The following is a 20,156-nucleotide window of genomic DNA, read 5'->3' on the forward strand; positions in this document are numbered from 1 at the left end:
TGCGTGTACGCTATGTACATCTGTTTCTACCTATAGTTTTTCTTGCTGAATCTCTTGTCTGATGTAGTTTGAGCTTCTCTTTTTCATTCTTTGATCTGGGCTAGAGGGTTTGTTATTTGGTTTGTGGAAATTGTTTTCCCAGAGCTGTTGGTATTTAGTTTCTCTCCTATACTTGATCAAGTATCAAATATTAAACAAGCGTTACTAAAGACTTCTTGGATACCAAATACAATAACTCAACCATAGTTGTTGTAAGTGTATTTATTTATAAATATAAGTAGCTTTAGGTATTGTGTTTTTTTTTTGGATTTCATCTTGGTCATTATAATTGCAATTTAAATCAACAATATAATTTATCAATATATTAATCAAGATTACACAATCTTATATCAAATAAATAGTTTTGTATATTTGAGTTTTCATGGATTGTCATATCACTGAAGAAAAACACTTCCAACATGTGTAAGTCTTACAAATATTATAAAATACTGTTTGTAATTTCACAGCATTCACCTTATATTGAAACAAATTTTAAGACACAAACATAAGAATAATATAATAGCTTAAAAGGCACTTGGTAGACAACAATGATTACATATAGAGCACTTGACATAAGCATCATTATATACACCATAAGGGTAGTACACTCAATACAGCTTGCACAATTTATTATTGTGATGATTTATTTTAAATAGTTCCAATTGTTTAAAAAAAATTGCATTTGTGAGAGCAATGTTGAATCTTAGAAAAAACAAAACATGTTAAAATTGTTAAATTATGCAGGAACTGCTTGTACACACACATCAATATAAAGTCAGGAAGTTCTTTAAATATTTTGAACAAAAGGCAATGATGAAACTTTGTACACACTACACTGGATGGTAACTAGTGTTGAAGTTATTTTAGCAGATGTAACAAGATACAGTTATAACAGTGTTTGAAAATGGGAAACCTATTCCTACATTTAAAGTAACCATTTATGATATCATATATATGCATAATCACTAAGGGATCTTATTTGATCACACCATGTTATTTATTTTTAAAGATTAAAATCTGCAAGCAATTCAAATATATCAATTTAGTTAATGTAGCAGCATGCAAACACACAGGGAACACATGAAATATAACCTTTTTTTTGTTGACCTGTACATTCAGCTTTGTGAAATAATAAATGTGTTTATGAATTATGTTATTCTAAGTTATGGACATAATTAAAACAATGATCTGACTTAAGAAAGTTTTTTTTTACAGTACAATCAAATTAGATTTGCATTGACAGAGTTTAAAAATAGATTACAAAAGGTTAATTAATTTAATTTAGCTTATTGTAAATAAAATATTCAAAAAGTGAGCCAGCAATAAGTATCAGTTTAATTTAGGATATTATAAAAAATATTTTTTTCGTAGACCTAGTGTTTCACATACACTTTCAATGTTGTAAAATGTATCTTTGTAAGTTGGTTAGTTCAGACATGATGATAAGTATGAGATTAGCAGTATATAAGTTATCATAATTTAACATTTAACACTATACACATTTTGTTGAAAAGTTTTTTTAAATGCCTTAAAACCAATCATTGCGTTTTAGTGTTTATTATTTACAAGAAATGAAGTTAGTAAAAAATAAATCTTTAAATGTTAATTTGTTACTATGAGCTTTTGATATTTTCTTTACAATTTCAATGGTAGTTATGTATGACACTTTAGTATACAATATTGAAGGCACCTACAGACAATAACAGTTATTTTTTATTGCATTTGATGAAAGTTAAATTGTGATTGTTCAGCATTACAGCAGTATCCAAAGACAATGACTGTAACTGCTGACAATGTATTGACCAGATTTTCACACAGCTGTGTAGGCCCCTGGTGGTTAAGTTTGCTGTACCCTGATGTGTCTGAGGTTCTGGGCTAGCTGTTGGCTGGGTTGGTCCTTCCCTCTCCCCTCTGGTCTCTGTAGATAGACTCACTCTCTATTGGACCGTCTTGATGTTGACAACTTGTCATGTAGAGCCATCAGTTTGTTAGCAGTTGGACGCTGTGTCATAGTTACCTTCAGCTGACTATTGTACTGTTGTTTTTTCTGTCACTGCACATTTTGGAGGACTAGATCTGGGCTTGGAACCTGTTGAGTCATTTTCCAGTTGAAATCATTACAAAACATTGTCTTTGTAGTTTTATGTTGGTTAGTTCTTCACCCCCAAATGTTATCATTTGATGTTATCATTTGATGTTATCACTGACTGGTATTTAAGCTACTCACCTGCTCTCACTGGTATTTTACTAAGTTTGCCTTTGCCTGCCTGCTCCTCCACTGATTCTCGCCTTTGTGTTCCTTCTTGTGATTGGCTGTCTGTTTGTATCCCTTCTTGTGATAGGTCTGAATCTTGTGCTTCTATATTGGCTGTAGATGGTGCTGACAGCTCACCATTGCTAGAGAAAGTTTTGTCCTGCACACTGCCCCCTGCTAAAGGCTCAGACAATGGATTGTCCTGTGAGGAAATCTCTGAAGTCTGTGATGTGCCATTGTGTGATGTGCCATTGTGTGATGTGCCATTGGTCAGACCTGGAACAACCAGGTCAGGGCCAGTGCTGCTGGTCAAACCTTGGGCTGAAATGTCTCCCAGAACTGTTTCTCTGGTCTCCTCATCCTTGCCACTTGGCTCAGTGTTAGTATCTGTGTTGGGGCTAGAGAAGTCAGGGCTCTCATCTTTGAGGGAATCCAGCTGAGAGCAGTTGGTTGTGTTGGAGAAATCAGGGTGCGTAGCTTCTCCCTCCGAGGTGTTGGGGTAGACTGTGCTGGCAGTCTCCAACCCCTGGCTCAACCCCTCATCCCCAGGAGGTTTAGAGGAGTCATCCATTGATGGTTGGGTTGGAGGTTTAGAAGCGTCATCCATTGATGGTTGGGTTGGAGGTTTAGAAGAATCATCCATTGATGGTTGGGTAGTAGGTTTAGAAGAATCATCCATTGATGGTTGGGTAGTAGGTTTAGAAGAGTCATCCATTGATGGTTGAGTGTTAGATTTTGTGCCATCTGTTGCTAAGTCCTCAGTTGAAAATTGTGATGTTGAAGATGGTTCAGCAGTCTGTGGGATGGTCACAGTTGATTGCATTGATTGTGACTGGGGTGAGGTCTCAGCTTTTGTAGGATCAGCTAATTGTACAGTTAATGAGGAGAGTTTTAACGAGGTGGCCTGTGAGTCTGAAGAATTTTCAGTCTCGCCCTCCACCACCACGGCTGGTCCACCAGCTTGTCCAACAGTTTTTCTCACTTTAGGGCTGGGTTTAGGGCTGGGCTTGGGGCTCACTTTTGGCACTCTCTTGGGCTTGGCAATGGGGCTGGATTTTGGTGATGGAGTTTTGCCAGAGTTCTCATTGAGTCTGTTAGCCGCCCCCAAACTCAGTGTGCTGTCCCTGGCTGTGTCTCCCTGTTCTCCTCTACTTGCCAGCGTCAAGTCTTCTTCAGACTTCTGCTCTGACATGTGTAGTGCTAGTAAAGTCTGCTCAATGTCTGCCAGCATGGATGAACGAACATCTCTTTTAGCGCTGTCCTCAGTATGGGGACGCAGTGTTGCTCCATCCACATCATCCTTGTTATCATCCTCTCTCTCATCCGAGCTGAGCCTGGAGTTTTCTTCACTTAACTCCTGAAAAGTTAACAGGCAAGTTTTAAAACAACAGATAAAACATTGTTTGCTGTAATTCAATGTTCAATCATCATACACATGGTTGATGCTTCAGTCACCTTTTTCACTAGTCAACTCTCTGCCTTATGTGTTGTGTCTGTCACTCAAGTATATGAACTATTCACTAAGTGTAGCATGACCTTGTACTGTTGTTACTGAGAGAATCAACATTAGGCGTTTCTTCCATTTAATTCAATGAATCAGTTATGTTAGTAAAAATGTTTGCATCTAAAAGTTGGCCCATAATGGTTTCTTCTCTTGGTTTTTTTTGTGGTGTCTAGATGAAAGACTTACTGTAAAAATATCTAGACTGTCTAATGTGACTACATGAAAGACTTACTGTAAAAACACCTAGACTGTCTAATGTGACTACATAAAAGACTTACTGTAAAAATATCTAGATTGTCTAATGTGACTACATAAAAGACTTACTGTAAAAATATCTAGACTGTCTAATGTGACTACATGAAAGACTTACTGTAAAAACACCTAGACTGTCTAATGTGACTACATGAAAGACTTACTGTAAAAACACCTAGACTGTCTAATGTGACTACATGAAAGACTTACTGTAAAAACACCTAGACTGTCTAATGTGACTACATGAAAGACTTTTGTAAAAACACCTAGACTGTCTAATGTGTCTACATAAAAGACTTACTGTAAAAATATCTAGATTGTCTAATGTGACTACATAAAAGACTTACTGTAAAAATATCTAGATTGTCTAATGTGACTACATGAAAGACTTACTGTAAAAACACCTAGACTGTCTAATGTGACTACATAAAAGACTTACTGTAAAAACACCTAGACTGTCTAATGTGACTACATGAAAGACTTTTGTAAAAACACCTAGACTGTCTAATGTGTCTACATAAAAGACTTACTGTAAAAATATCTAGATTGTCTAATGTGTCTACATAAAGACTTACTGTAAAAATATCTAGATTGTCTAATGTGACTACATAAAAGACTTACTGTAAAAATATCTAGATTGTCTAATGTGACTACATGAAAGACTTACTGTAAAAACACCTAGACTGTCTAATGTGACTACATAAAAGACTTACTGTAAAAATATCTAGATTGTCTAATGTGACTACATAAAAGACTTACTGTAAAAACACCTAGACTGTCTAATGTGACTACATGAAAGACTTACTGTAAAAATATCCAGATTTTCTGTAGAACCCTTCATGGCTCTTGGAGCCCTACTTTGCCTGGCTCTGTGTTTGGGTGGAGGAGGTTTGCGATACTAGAACAGATACAGGAGAAACTTGTGAGAAAACTTTGCTGTAAATACTGTAAAAAATATTCTCCTAATACAAATTTCTGATCGTTTGCAACAAGTCTTACACATTTTACTTAAGACACAGTAATATCCAAGTAGGCAGTGGTGGTATGCTGAATCTTGGGTGTCATGGTGTGAATGTGTAGTGTCTCATGGTGTGAATGTGTAGTGTCTCATGGTGTGAATTTGTAGTGTCTCATGGTGCAAATGTGTAGTGTGTCTTGAAGGTAATGTGTAGTGTATCATGAAGTTAATGTGTAGTGTATCATGAAGTTAATGTGTAGTGTATCATGAAGTTAATGTGTAGTGTATCATGAAGTTAATGTGTAGTGTATCATGAAGTTAATGTGTAGTGTATCATGAAGTTAATGTGTAGTGTATCATGAAGTTAATGTGTAGTGTATCATGAAGTTAATGTGTAGTGTATCATGAAGTTAATGTGTAGTGTATCATGAAGTTAATGTGTAGTGTATCATGAAGTTAATGTGTAGTGTATCATGAAGTTAATGTGTAGTGTATCATGAAGTTAATGTGTAGTGTAGAAGTTAATGTGTAGTGTATCATGAAGTTAATGTGTAGTGTGTCATGAAGTGAGTGTGTAGTGTGTCATGAAGTGAGTGTGTAAACTTACTGATCTCAGTATCTCTGTCTCTCTCTGCACAGCAGAAAAATCACCCAGGTCATCTTTTGTGTCTGCTGTGTTTGGAATACTGTTGTGGTAGAGGGGAGGGGGTTGATGGATAAATATTTTTGTTATCATTTTGGTACAGAGAGCACATTTTCTTTCATACTTCATTGAAATGTCCAATCCCCTATTCTACCCCCACCCCCTCCCCCACCCCACCCCTATTCCACCCCACCCCTGGTCTACGAGAAGACGCTAATGAGTTTACAGCAGTTGTATGTCCTGGTGTTCTTACCTTTTCTTCTCAGCCGGCAGACCGTTCTCAACTTTAGTTTTGTCCGAGCTCTTGTTTCTCTGCTTGCTGTCCTCTCGTTTGATGGACAGCTTCTTGCCGTCCGACACGTCCGCGGAGCTCTTCTTGCGCAGGCAGCAGAGGAAGAAGGAAGCCATGCTGACTATGATAAATGTGGAGAGTATGGGGATGGACAGGTCTTTCAGATCATACATCACCGACTAGAGCGTGCAGGCCGGGCGACACATGGCCGATCTTCTACCAACTTAGGTTAGGTCTCTCTAGCAGTACGTTGGTACGTCCAGCTGCCGGTCAAAGAAAACAGTTGGCCCTTGTTTGACGCCGCGAAAATCTCCTATGAAGATATAAACAAAAGTGAGCATGGACACAGTGACACGCGGCCCTACTAAACACGAGCCGCCTAAGTACTCACGGCCAAGGAAACTTCCTGGCCAAGCCCTTATCTCGCTACAGCCATGTACGCCATTGTACGCTGGCTGCTAGTGGGGACTTAAAACAGTTGTCAGTCGCTGGTAAACAGTTTACAATATCCGGACACGTCCTTTACAATATCCGGACACGTCCTTTACAATATCCGGACACGTCCTTTACGTGAGGAAACCTCGCGAGTCAGCGCTAATCGCCCCCTCCCCCTTCGTGACTTGAGTTGGTTACCCAGTGTTTACCGAGAGCCCGGCGAATGGTGTCTCCGGCTAATACATAACGTCAACGTTTTACTTGTATCGAGAAGTCATTGACCGAGTGGCAGACACACATGCAGCAGTGGCCGATACGAGCCATACACCCTGATTAACTTCCACACCCCTGTCATGTCTCTTCATCTCTAGCTGGTCTTGCCCCACCCCCAGGTGTTATCAACACTATCCACCCCCCCCTCCCCACCGGGGATCATCAACCTCCTTGTGTCTAAACACTAGCTGATACAAACCTAAGTCATCTATGAGCCAATTTAAAGTTAGCAAAATTGTTTATTGGACTAATTAGCGGATCAATTAACACTCGTTAATTTCATTGTCTTTGTGTATTAAGTGTTGTGTGAGAACGAAAGGATGACATGTGAAAGCTGGTCACGTGACTTATGCTGACGCACAGGATACTATTCTAATATTTACTATATATATATATATATATATATATATATATATATATATATATATATAGTGACATTATGATTAATTGACTTATACAGAAAGCTAAATCTAAAAATAAAATAAATTGAAAAAGGATAATTGAAATAGGATCTGTTGAGAAACCCTTTGTGTCTCGCTTTGTGTACTGTACACCCTCTCCGCCCCCTCCCCCTTCAGTTCACGACGTTCACATACATTTAATTTTTTTTTTCTTAAATGAAATTTATCACAATTTTTTTTTCTAAGTAGATCTATTCTGTTATAGAGCCTAGTTAGACAGTAGCGTGTTGGAACAAGAATGGCCAAATGTTTAGCAAAACAAGATCGGTTTACGTGTCAATACAAGGAAAAGAAAGTGTACTGACTCTAGTTGGCGTCATAACTAGAAAGTGTACTGACTCTAGTGGCGTCATGACTAGAGTGTGTACTGACTCTAGTGGCGTCATGACTAGAGGGTGTACTGACTCTAGTGGCGTCATGACTAGAGTGTCTACTGACTCTAGTGGCGTCATGACTAGAAAGTGTACTGACTCTAGTGGCGTCATGACTAGAGTGTGTACTGACTCTAGTGGCGTCATGAGTATAGAGCAGGGGTCTCCAAACTACGGCCCGCGGGCCGTATGCGGCCCGCGAGGTCCTCTCATCCGGCCCGCGGAGCTCTTTTTGTTCACGGATAAAAACTTCTGTTGATGATGGCTGAGGAACTTTGCCCAGAAAAATCAGACATGCCTGGAAGAAACTGGCCCCGAACTGAAATTTGATAGGTAATGCGGCCCTCGGACTGAAAAGTTTGGAGACCCCTGGTATAGAGCATGCGGATGTTGGGCTGGGATGTTAGCCTGGTGTGTTGGTACAAAGTTGAAGTCGCGCCATTAAAAACTTGACAGGGAACCCTGTGGTGAAAAGGTCAGAGCAACGTGAGGGTGGTGGAGGCATCGAATACCTTGTGACTTTCACTATTTACAGCGTGACTATGTGAATTATGACCACGGACATGTTTGATGAGACTATCCATAGGCCTCTCTATTTACAGCGTGACTGTGTGAATTATGACCACGGACATGTTTGATGAGACAATTATATCCATAGTCCTCTCTATTTACAGCGTGACTGTGTGAATTATGACCACGGACATGTTTGATGAGACAATTATATCCATAGGCCTCTCTATTTACAGCGTGACTGTGTGAATTATGACCACGGACATGTTTGATGAGACTATCCATAGGCCTCTCTATTTACAGCGTGACTGTGTGAATTATGACCACGGACATGTTTGATGAGACAATTATAGCCATAGGCCTCTCTATTTACAGCGTGACTGTGTGAATTATGACCACGGACATGTTTGATGAGACAATTATATCCATAGGCCTCTCTATTTACAGCGTGACTATCTGAATTATGACCACGGACATGTTTGATGAGACAATTATAGCCATAGGCCTCTCTATTTACAGCGTGACTGTGTGAATTATGACCACGGACATGTTTGATCAGACAATTATATCCATAGGCCTCTCTATTTACAGCGTGACTGTGTGAATTATGACCACGGACATGTTTGATGATACAATTATATCCATAGGCCTCCCTATTTACAGCGTGACTGTGTGAATTATGACCACGGACATGTTTGATGATACAATTATATCCATAGGCCTCTCTATTTACAGCGTGACTGTGTGAATTATGACCACGGACATGTTTGATGAGACTATCCATAGGCCTCTCTATTTACAGCGTGACTGTGTGAATTATGACCACGGACATGTTTGATGATACAATTATATCCATAGGCCTCCCTATTTACAGCGTGACTGTGTGAATTATGACCACGGACATGTTTGATGAGACAGTTATATCCATAGGCCTCCCTATTTACAGCGTGACTGTGTGAATTATGACCACGGACATGTTTGATGAGACAATTATAGCCATAGGCCTCCCTATTTACAGCGTGACTGTGTGAATTATGACCACGGACATGTTTGATGAGACTATCCATAGGCCTCTCTATTTACAGCGTGACTGTGTGAATTATGACCACGGACATGTTTGATGAGACAATTATAGCCATAGGCCGCTGAATGAGTTTTACTATATGCCTCTTGACTAAATGAATTCTAATTTATTTTCATCTAAGCTGAGTCAATTGAAGCCATAAGCTGCTAGACTGAACGAAATTATAGCCATAGATCCATATTGTTTACAGACAAGAACGTTTTTTTTTCCTTCTTTTCTTTTTGCACGGTGAGTCATGTTGTGCTATTGCTCGAACATTCCTTAGATCAGGTAGAATTATTTTCTCTTCTTAATCATCGCCGGCTACACTCGTATCACATACATATTTCTCCAGAATTAAATTAGTTTAAAACTTTTTTTTTTTTTGTTGTTTTAAAACATCTTGCCGGGTTTGTTGTAAGAAATTTGTTTAGTATTTTTCTTTCAGAGATTAAAAAAATATCTAGCAAACATCCACGATAAAGTGATAAGACTCTTTCCACGGCAACAAAGTATTTTATCGCACACGGTGAGTAAGGCGTGTTTGGCTGTATTGCACGTCGGGTGTGCAGTCTAGCGCCGTTTTCTAATCGGACCTGGAGCCTCACATTTCTCCCCCGGCAAATGTTTCCTGCCTGTCTTACCTGTATGCAGTTCGAGCTCTTGGGTAAACATCACGTGACCACCGTTGATGGATTTAATCACAACGGGGTTAAGTTTTGGCTCGAGAGTCTGCTCATAGTCAGCCTGGGGTACATCGTACTTTGTGTACATCACACTTTGTGTACATCACACTTTGTGTACATCCAACTTTGTGTACATCACACTTTGTGTACATCACACTTTGTGTCCATCACACTTTGTGTACATCAAATTCTCTGTAGTTCAAAGTTTGGGTACATCACACTTTGTGTTCATCAAATTTTGGGTACATCAAATTTTGGGTACATCAAATTTTGGGTACATCAAATTTTGGGTACATCAAATTTTGGGTACATCAAATTTTGGGTACATCAAATTTTGGGTACATCAAATTTTGGGTACATCAAATTTTGGGTACATCAAATTTTGGGTACATCAAATTTTGGGTACATCAAATTTTGGGTACATCAAATTTTGGGTACATCAAATTTTGGGTACATCAAAATGAGCCTGCCCAATCTTGGTCTAGTGTGGGGACATGAACACTGAAAGAGCAGAGAAATCTGTCACGTGTCAGCTATTTCAGGCCCCGCTTGATGGAGCGTATTGATTTTGTACACGGCGAGTGTTGTGGCATGTTTGTCATCAAATAGTTGCATGCAGATACAGCTTTGGTCACGTGACCAACACAAACACGGTGTCATTAGTACCCAGCCAATAATGTACCACAGAATTGTTCAATTAGCACCCGCACATTTCCTTGTATTCTTTCCCTATTTCATTGGCTCTAGCGATTGGTTTTGTCAATCCAAAATTTAAATTGGTCGACCGTTCATTTAATCAGCGAATTTATTTCATCGAGTGATTTGACGGTATACCACAGGTTAACTCTACATCTACAGAGCTGTAACTTTTAGTGAAAAAAAAAGATCGTCTGCTAGCTGAGGTCTGTACACCAGGAAGGTGAAAGCACATTGGATACACGGCGCTCAGCTCTGGTGTTGGTAATCTTCCATCTGCTTTAGTCGTAGACTACCCAAACAATCCTTCAACAAAGAGCTGACGGGAGCGGCACACTTTGGCCAGCCTAGGGTTAACTTGTAGCTACCCCCCCCCTCTCCCTTTAACACATTTGCACAGGATCTCTACTGCTTGTATTACTAAATGGGGAAAAAAAAAACATGTTTTAAAGGTCTGTTTGGAAATATAATTTTTTTTTTTAAATTAAAAAAAAAGCCGTATTAAAAGTTATTTATTATTTATTACAAACTAAACTCTCTTTCCCAACCCCTATATATAGCCGTCCTTTCTGCCCAATTAGACAAAGTGCCGACTCTTTGATTCACGTTGCTGTATGTAGCCGAGCGCTGGACTAGGAGAAAAACTTTTCATCTGATTTGTGTTGGCCCACACATGTCTCTGTCAGCTTAAGGACCAGTGGCCCACACATGTCTCTGTCAGCTTTAGGCCAGTGGCCCACACATGTCAGCTTTAGGGCCAGTGGCCCACACATGTCTCTGTCAGCTTTAGGACCAGTGGCCCACACATGTCAGCTTTAGGACCAGTGGCCCACACATGTCTCTGTCAGCTTTAGGACCAGTGGCCCACACATGTTAGCTTTAGGACCAGTGGCCCACACATGTCAGCTTTAGGACCAGTGGCCCACACATGTCTCTGTCAGCTTTAGGACCAGTGGCCCACACATGTCAGCTTTAGGACCAGTGGCCCACACATGTCTCTGTCAGCTTTAGGACCAGTGGCCCACACATGTCTCTGTCAGCTTTAGGACCAGTGGCCCACACATGTCAGCTTTAGGACCAGTGGCCCACACATGTCTCTGTCAGCTTCAGGACCAGTGGCCCACACATGTCTCTGTCAGCTTTAGGACCAGTGGCCCACACATGTCAGCTTTAGGACCAGTGGCCCACACATGTCTCTGTCAGCTTTAGGACCAGTGGCCCACACCTGTCTCTGTCAGCTTTAGGACCAGTGGCCCACACATGTCTCTGTCAGCTTTAGGACCAGTGGCCCACACATGTCTCTGTCAGCTTTAGGACCAGTGGCCCACACATGTCAGCTTTAGGACCAGTGGCCCACACATGTCTCTGTCAGCTTTAGGACCAGTGGCCCACACATGTCTCTGTCAGCTTTAGGACCAGTGGCACACACATGTCTCTGTCAGCTTTAGGACCAGTGGCCCACACATGTCTCTGTCAGCTTTAGGACCAGTGGCCCACACATGTCAGCTTTAGGACCAGTGGCCCACACATGTCTCTGTCAGCTTTAGGACCAGTGGCCCACACGTCTCTGTCAGCTTTAGGACCAGTGGCCCACACGTCTCTGTCAGCTTTAGGACCAGTGGCACACACATGTCTCTGTCAGCTTTAGGACCAGTGGCCCACACATGTCAGCTTTAGGACCAGTGGCCCACACATGTCTCTGTCAGCTTTAGGACCAGTGGCCCACACATGTATCTGTCAGCTTTAGGACCAGTGGCCCACACATGTCAGCTTTAGGACCAGTGGCCCACACATGTCTCTGTCAGCTTTAGACCAGTGGCCCACACATGTCTCTGTCAGCTTTAGACCAGTTGATTAGCTAGCTGAAAAGGGGCGGAAGGGGGTTACCCTAGGGGACGCCAACAACAAATGTAAAAGCTCATTCATAGCAGTTATAAAACAGCCGAAGTTACGAAAGTTACTGAACGATTGCATCGATTGCATAACACAAAATATTTCGGTTTATGGCGTTACGTTGTTGGACATTGACCGGTTAAATCACCCCCTCCTTCGACTATTTCTAAAATGTGGGATGCTTTTTCTCCGACGCAAATTTTTTCCCGTATTGGGGCGGAGCCCCCCCCCCCCCCCCCGAACGAAATGAAATTTATATAGAAAATTTATACTTTTAACATTGTCCGCCCCCCCCCCCTCGAAGAAAGTCTACCCCCCCCCCCCCCCCCCCGAGAAAGAAGTCTGGAAGAAACACTGTGTACATGTAAAATGTGTTAACACATATAATACGTCTTAGCAATCTATTGTACGAAATTACTAGTTTCTGGTAGCTAAAAAGTTGTTTCTTTAAGTAGACTATCATATACTAGCATAGACGAAAGACTTGATTGCTGCAGATTTTCTACATCCATTGATTACAGAAAAGTAACCTCTTTACATTAGTAAAACACCCTACTTCTACCAGAGGGAAGGGTGGCTTTTTGTCGAAATTATCAGAATCAAGAAATTTATTTCAATTTAGAAACATAATAATTATGCCTATTTACAAACCATATACACATTTTACCAGTTTAATGTCAGCGAGATTGAGTATGTGTGCCTAGTTTAAATATAGATCTAGGTTATTTCGTGTAAAGAGATTAAGGATTTTCGAGGAAAAAGAAGGCCAAATTTATGGCAAATTTTCCCTACAATTTAGTTACAATGCCAACTTTTCCCTTCATTACATAGAGCCAACTTTTCATTAATTAAATAAATCTAGATCTAGAATCTATTAGGAGTCTAGCAATGTTTTTTGTTTAACTTCTTCAGACACAAAAAAATAAATGAAAAAAAAAAATCAATCAACTATAGATTAGATGTAGATCTAGATCTTGATTCTAGAATAGATCTTCTTGCTTAGAAATAGAATTGTTAACTTAATAAACCGTTTACACAATTATTGGAGACCCAGATCACGTGACCCAGCAGTAGAAACGTTATTTGTGTTTCCTTTCACGTGAAGAATGATGTGACAAAGTTACGCAACAATGTATTAATAACAATTTAATAAATTAATATTCTAGCTAGATTATCTAGAGTCTAGATCTAAATCCTAGTCCTACAGCCATGTGGTGGCCTTTTATTCACTTACCGTCTACAAGTATTACAGTTAAATCAACACTCACTAAACTTATTCCCTATTAGATCGCAAGTTCCCTGTGAATTCAACATTCCAAGAAGCAACGCCGTTTCTAAACCAAAAGTTGATCGCGAAGAAAGTAAAGTTCACAATCTGTGTACGTTACTCACCAAAAAAAAAAAACAACACCGTAGGCCTACCTAGCAGACGGCCGGCCTGTAGCGACGCTGCTAGTCACCTCCCCTTCTTTCTCCCGCCTTCCCCGCCCCGCACCGTTTTTAAACACCTACACCAACAAGCGTGTAGCAGTTCATTTCGTTTTTAGTTTTTTTTTTAAAATCTAGATCTATAGATCCAGATTCTATATCTAGAGAAGAGAGATGTAAAATGAATTAGATATGCGGAACTAAACTCGATAAATATCTTCCTAGCTTTGCGATTGTTTTAGGTCAAAGGTCATAATATGTATTCAGGCTTTGTCGTTTACAACAACTTAATAGGGGATGGGTGTTTTATAAACATTGTAACGCCATATATGGTAGCAAATAAAAGTGGTGCTTGTCCTAGTTGATTTGTGTATGGCCGTCTGTTGGGCGTTCGCAGACAGGATGTGCGAAACTCTTTGTGTTAAGTGCATGTCTCAGGTCTGTCTGAAGCACTAGCCTAACTAGCTGCTTGTATACCATCTTTTTTAAGTGCATGTTATGTCTCAGGTCTGTCTGAAGCACTAGCCTAAATGCTTGTGCTAAAACAATGGGCAGTTGTGGGTGGTTGGGCCGATTGGGGTGAGTTTTTTTGGGGTAGGTTGGTATGAGTGGTTGGGGACGTCTGGTGCAAGTGGTTGAGACGGGTTGGTGAGTGTTTGGTGCGGGTTGGTATGAGTGGTGTGGGCGTGTCATACATGCCATTGAGATTGTACCCCATACCTACATGCGAGTGTGTCCAGCCAGCCCCTTGTTCAAACACACGCTGGCTGTTAGTTTAACATACATGCCAGTGAGATTGTACCCCATACCTACAAGCGAGTGTGTCCAGCCAGCCCCTTGTTCAAACACGCTGGCTGTTAGTTTAACATACATGCCAGTGAGATTGTACCCCATACCTACAAGCGAGTGTGTCCAGCCAGCCCCTTGTTCAAACACACGCTGGCTGTTAGTTTAACCCGTAGAGCTGACTAAACCATTCGACAGTGTGTATGGGGTTAGACATGCAATTCACCAGCCTGCTCTTGTTACGTGAATTGTTTTAGAACTACCGTGTGTATTACATACAAAGTTGCACTAAATAAATGCGTTGTTCGGAGATTAAAGGGTGTGCATGTTGCCTAACTAATGTGAAAAGTAATGATCGAATTTCCTACCGATAAAGTGCCGATTAATCCCCCCCCCTTCCCCGGCTCAGTTGAGATCAATAAACCACTTATCTTTCCTTGGTAGATTTTTTTTTACTGTGACCTTTATGTGGTCACAGCTTGTAAACATTTTCAAAATTTTGTTTGGTTACAATCACGTCACTTAGAGCAGTTTTTTGTTACATCACGTCACTTAAAGCAGTTTTTTTTGTTAGATCAAGCTAAATCTCTTCTGTAAGTCTGTGTGTGTGTGTGTGTGTGTGTGGCTAGGTCTGTGTGTGTGGCTAGGTCTGTGTGTGGCTAGGTCTCTGTGTGTGTGGCTAGGTCTGTGTGTGTGGCTAGGTCTGTGTGTGTGGGTAGGTCTGTGTGTGTGGGTAGGTCTGTGTGTGTGGGTAGGTCTGTGTGTGGCTAGGTCTGTGTGTGTGGCTAGGTGTGTGTGTGTGGGTAGGTCTGTGTGTGTGGCTAGGTCTGTGTGTGTGGCTAGGTCTATTTGTGTGACTAGGTCTGTGTGTGTGGGTAGGTCTGTGTGTGTGGCTAGGTCTGTGTGTGGCTAGGTCTGTGTGTGTGGGTAGGTCTGTGTGTGTGGGTAGGTCTGTGTGTGTGGGTAGGTCTGTGTGTGTGGGTAGGTCTGTGTGTGTGTCTAGGTCTGTGTGTGGGTAGGTCTGTGTGTGGCTAGGTCTGTGTGTGTGGCTAGGTCTGTGTGTGTGGCTAGGTCTGTGTGTGGCTAGGTCTGTGTGTGTGTGGCTAGGTCTGTGTGTGTGTGGCTAGGTCTGTGTGTGGCTAGGTCTGTGTGTGTGGCTAGGTCTGTGTGTGGCTAGGTCTCTGTGTGTGGCTAGGTCTGTGTGTGTGTGTGGCTAGGTCTGTGTGTGTGGCTAGGTCTGTGTGTGTGGCTAGGTCTATTTGTGTGGCTAGGTCTGTGTGTGTGGCTAGGTCTGTGTGTGTGTGGCTAGGTCTGTGTGTGTGTGGCTAGGTCTCTGTGTGTGGCTAGGTCTGTGTGTGGCTAGGTCTGTGTGTGTGTGGCTAGGTCTGTGTGTGTGTGGCTAGGTCTGTGTGTGTGGGTAGGTCTGTGTGTGTGGGTAGATCTGTGTGTGTGTGGCTAGGTCTGTGTGTGGGTAGGTCTGTGTGTGTGGCTAGGTCTGTGTGTGTGGGTAGGTCTCTGTGTGTGGCTAGGTCTCTGTGTGTGGCTAGGTCTGTGTGTGTGGCTAGGTCTGTGTGGGTGTGGGTAGGTCTCTGTGTGTGGCTAGGTCTGTGTGTGTGGGTAGGTCTGTGTGTGTGTGGCTAGGTCTGTGTGTGTGGCTAGGTGTGTGTGTGTGGGTAGGTCTGTGTGTGTGGGTAGGTCTGTGTGTGGCTAGGTCTGTGTGTGTGGCTAGGTCTGTGTGTGTGGCTAGGTGTGTGTGTGTGGGTAGGTCTGTGTGTGTGGCTAGGTGTGTGTGTGTGGGTAGGTCTGTGTGTGTGGCTAGGTCTGTGTGTGTGGCTAGGTCTGTGTGTGTGGCTAGGTCTGTGTGTGTGGCTAGGTGTGTGTGTGGGTAGGTCTGTGTGTGTGGCTAGGTCTGTATGTGTGGGTAGGTCTGTGTGTGTGGGTAGGTCTGTGTGAGAGTGGAGTTAAAGCAACTCTATACATATAGTAGTATTAGACATGCAAATCGATCCATTTCCGTATCAAGTGATATCTTGATTGTATTTAAAACATGCATTCTCATGTCATTTGATACTATCTAAAGCAATCGTATAATTAAAACTTTCAAGAAAAAAGTACAGCTACTAGCATATCAACCCCAGGTCTTCATGGCTTAAAAAAATGTTTCAGTTATTACACAACATGAAGACCGCAATTTTGTTCAAGCTAATATTAATTAAATTTAAAGGTACCCACTTCGGTGTTTACATAGCGTCAAAATCTGGGCAGTGAATTGTTTAAAGAATACTTGGTATAAATAACACTCAGACATTAGATCTACGTGCAGGTAAATGACGGTAGTAGATCTACGTGATCTGAGGTAATTGACATTGTATCTACGTGATCTGAGGTAAATGACATTGGGTCTACGTGATCTGAGGTAAATGACAGTCGTGGATCTACGTGATCTGAGGTAAATGACAGTCGTGGATCTACGTGATCTGAGGTAAATGACAAATGTGGGTCTACGTGATCTGAGGTAAATGACAAATGTGGGTCTACGTGATCTGAGGTAAATGACAGTCGTGGATCTACGTGATCTGAGGTAAATGACAGTCGTAGATCTACGTGATCTGAGGTAAATGACAGTCGTGGATCTACGTGATCTGAGGTAAATGACAGTCGTGGATCTACGTGATCTGAGGTAAATGACAAACGTGGATCTGCGTGATCTGAGGTAAATGATAGAGCAAGGGAAAACAGTTATGTTGCGATGTTGTAATGCAAGCGACACAGCCAGGCCTACCGTAATGCGTTAGTTAGTTGACTGAGCGTGCAGGGAGGTAGAGCACACACGTCACATCGAGGCTAAGAATGTTGACCATCACTAATCCATGATCCACTGTGGCCAGCCTGGGCCCAAGTGTTAGCCCCTACCACGACCTCAACACGCTGTAGCAATCTTCACAAGCCGCGCCTCCCATGGGTATACAGACCTGCGTTTAATAAGGTTTTATAAAAAGTTTAAGTTCCTGTTTCTAAGTTTAAACCAAATGTTTTGTTTACTTTTTAAGATTTTGATAGTGTTCCCCGAATGTACGGTTTATCTGAGTTTTGGCCTACATTTTTTCACCCCCCCCCCCCCCCCTTACGAAAACTCCTTTCACCGCCCAATATACAACAACAGGTGGGCGGCTATTTTTAGTCCCAGAATAAACATGACTCTCGTTTTACTCACTTCCTTCCGCTGTTCCAGCCTAATAAAGTTGAGGAGCCGAGTTATTCTGCCCCGGCCGAGACCCGCGCCTGATGGGTTACTCATGTTTTCCCTACGTTAATTGGCTGGACCGGATCATTTCCTTGTGTCAATCATCCCATCTACACACTCGACACGCACACACCAGGATGCTAATTTTATAGATACACACAGTCGCACGTACTATAGTCAAGGTTGTTCGCGCCCCTTATACAACACGTTTGTTTATAGACCTTCCGTCTTATCAGTCTCATACTAGAGCCAATGTTGCAGTCGTAGGGTTAGTTTCAGCCCTCCTGTCTGTGATAGAGTAGGCCACTGACCATGCCACTAGAGTAGGCTACTGACCATGCCACTTGAGTAGGCTACTGACCAGGATTTGGCTACTGACCTAGAGGAGGCTACTGACTATGCCACTAGAGTAGGCTACTGACCATGCCACTTGAGTAGGCTACTGACCATGCCACTTGAGTAGGCTACTGACCAGGATTTGGCTACTGACCTAGAGGAGGCTACTGACTATGCCACTAGAGTAGGCTACTGACCATGCCACTTGAGTAGGCTACTGACCAGGATTTGGCTACTGACCTAGAGGAGGCTACTGACCATGCCACTTGAGTAGGCTACTGACCATGCCACTTGAGTAGGCTACTAACCAGGATTTGGCTACTGACCTAGAGGAGGCTACTGACTATGCCACTAGAGTAGGCTACTGACCATGTCACTTGAGTAGGCTACTGACCAGGATTTGGCTACTGACCTAGAGGAGGCTACTGACCATGCCACTAGAGTAGGCTACTGACCATGCCACTAGATTTGTGACGAAGGCATTTCTAAACACTAAGTGTTTAGGCTATGTATTTGAGTAGCATGTCCCTAAATGATAACACGCTATTTTATCTTATTCCGTCAGTAGGCTACTGACCATCCACTAAAGTAGGCTACTGACCCTAAATGATAACACGCTTTTTAAAAATCCTATTTTCTCCCCCCCCCCCCCTTCATCACACAACAAATATGGGCTGTTTAGTATCTATTTTAAAAAATCTTTTACTACTTTAATAAATAATGAAAGTAACCCCCCCCCCTTTCTCAAACTTACACATTGTCTCACATGTACACGTGACCAGTAGGCTGTATTGTTAAACAAGTTAATAAAAAGTCTAGTGACAATTTAAGCGCAATTTCCTTAATTTTTTGTGACCGAACGAAAGGATATTTTTGAAAACTTTCTTCGGCAATATTGTTCTAAATTATGGCAGGAATCGATTGGTAAATGTTTCAAGTCGCTAAGTGGTCTGGTTGCCGAGATATGGGCCAAAAACTGCATTTTTTCGAGTTTTTTTGGCTTTTCCGGGAAATCCTGGAAGAAGTTCCGGGAATTTTTTTGGCCCACAATCATCCTCGGAACTTGCTTAACATATTTGCTTTTGGAACTAGTCCTCGATATTGCTTCGTTGAGGAGGAGACACGACTTAAAGCTGCGGACACACATCGGATTCACATCCATCCTTGACGAGTTAATAATCGCAATTGTCAGTATGGAAATTGCGCTAAAAAAAGTTACGTCAAGCCATTGTAGCCTGGATTGGTTTTTAAAATCTTGTTTAAATTTAAAAAGTCATGCTTTTTAAAGTCATTCCTGATTAATATTTAGATCTAGATCTAATATGTTGTTAATATAATTAGGTAAAGTATTTTGTATTTGTAGTTAAAATAACTACAAAATAAACTTTTTTATGCGAACCTGAGTAAAGTGTATTGATTATGTTGGGACACTGGTCGGCATTTTTTTTCTTTTTTTTCCTCATTATCAAAGCGGTTATCAGATGTGGTGCCGCATAAAATCACACACCTAAGTTGAAAAGTAATTCAGAGTTCTCTCCCAAAAGCGGTTCTTCCTGTTGAACCAGTTCTTCACATTACAACTGTTTTATTTGGGTTTTCCCCTTGTTCCTTCGCCGCTGTTTAGATTGACAAAGGAAATGCATTAAAAACGTTTGATAACACGTGTTTATATAATTATGCTAAAGGGAGAAAATAAATGTTTTTCTTTAATATATATAATAAGGAACTACTATTTAAATAACTTAAACAAAAAGCACGGGTCGCCGTATTATCGTTATAATGTAGATCTATGTCGATATAATCGGTGCTAAAGTCTGGTCCTCATGAGGCCAAAAAAGATTTTAAAAAAAAAACCACACGTTTCTCAGGCGCATAATTTTTTTTTTAATTGTCCTACAGACATATAATTGGTATCCACGTTCTTAGCATTATTAGTACTATGCAGAAAAACCAAAGCCATTATTGTGTGACTGATTTGAAAAATATATTTGGAGTAACTGATTGAATACTTTTACTAGAATTTTTTTAAAGA

General features: G+C 41.4%; 2 protein-coding genes across 9 annotated transcripts in view; one reads left to right on the forward strand and one right to left on the reverse strand.

Moving 5' to 3' along the window:
• Nucleotides 1-20,156, forward strand: part of LOC131950833 (set1/Ash2 histone methyltransferase complex subunit ASH2) — a 31,701-nt gene that overhangs the window by 9,607 nt on the left and 1,938 nt on the right. The gene's annotated exons all lie outside the window — the stretch shown is intronic.
• Nucleotides 246-19,647, reverse strand: LOC131950831 (mucin-2). 6 transcript variants are annotated; one of them, XM_059313049.1, is made up of 8 exons: nt 19,524-19,647; nt 17,759-17,928; nt 17,327-17,516; nt 5,904-6,255; nt 5,615-5,693; nt 4,855-4,947; nt 2,267-3,650; nt 246-2,128 (listed from the first exon to the last, which is right to left on the reverse strand). In XM_059313049.1, exons 4-8 carry the CDS (start codon nt 6,113-6,115, stop codon nt 2,067-2,069), a joined length of 1,830 nt encoding a protein of 609 aa, XP_059169032.1. In that variant the 5' UTR covers nt 6,116-6,255; nt 17,327-17,516; nt 17,759-17,928; nt 19,524-19,647; the 3' UTR covers nt 246-2,066. The 6 variants fall into 6 exon arrangements, with proteins under 6 accessions (XP_059169032.1, XP_059169031.1, XP_059169033.1 ...); XM_059313048.1 differs by lacking the exon at nt 17,759-17,928; XM_059313050.1 differs by lacking the exons at nt 17,759-17,928; nt 19,524-19,647 and having other exon boundaries at nt 17,327-17,626.

This window comes from Physella acuta, unplaced genomic scaffold (assembly GCF_028476545.2).
Source record: "Physella acuta isolate Inbredline_101_S28 unplaced genomic scaffold, ASM2847654v3 ptg000781l, whole genome shotgun sequence".
NCBI classification, from domain to species: Eukaryota; Metazoa; Mollusca; class Gastropoda; family Physidae; genus Physella; species Physella acuta.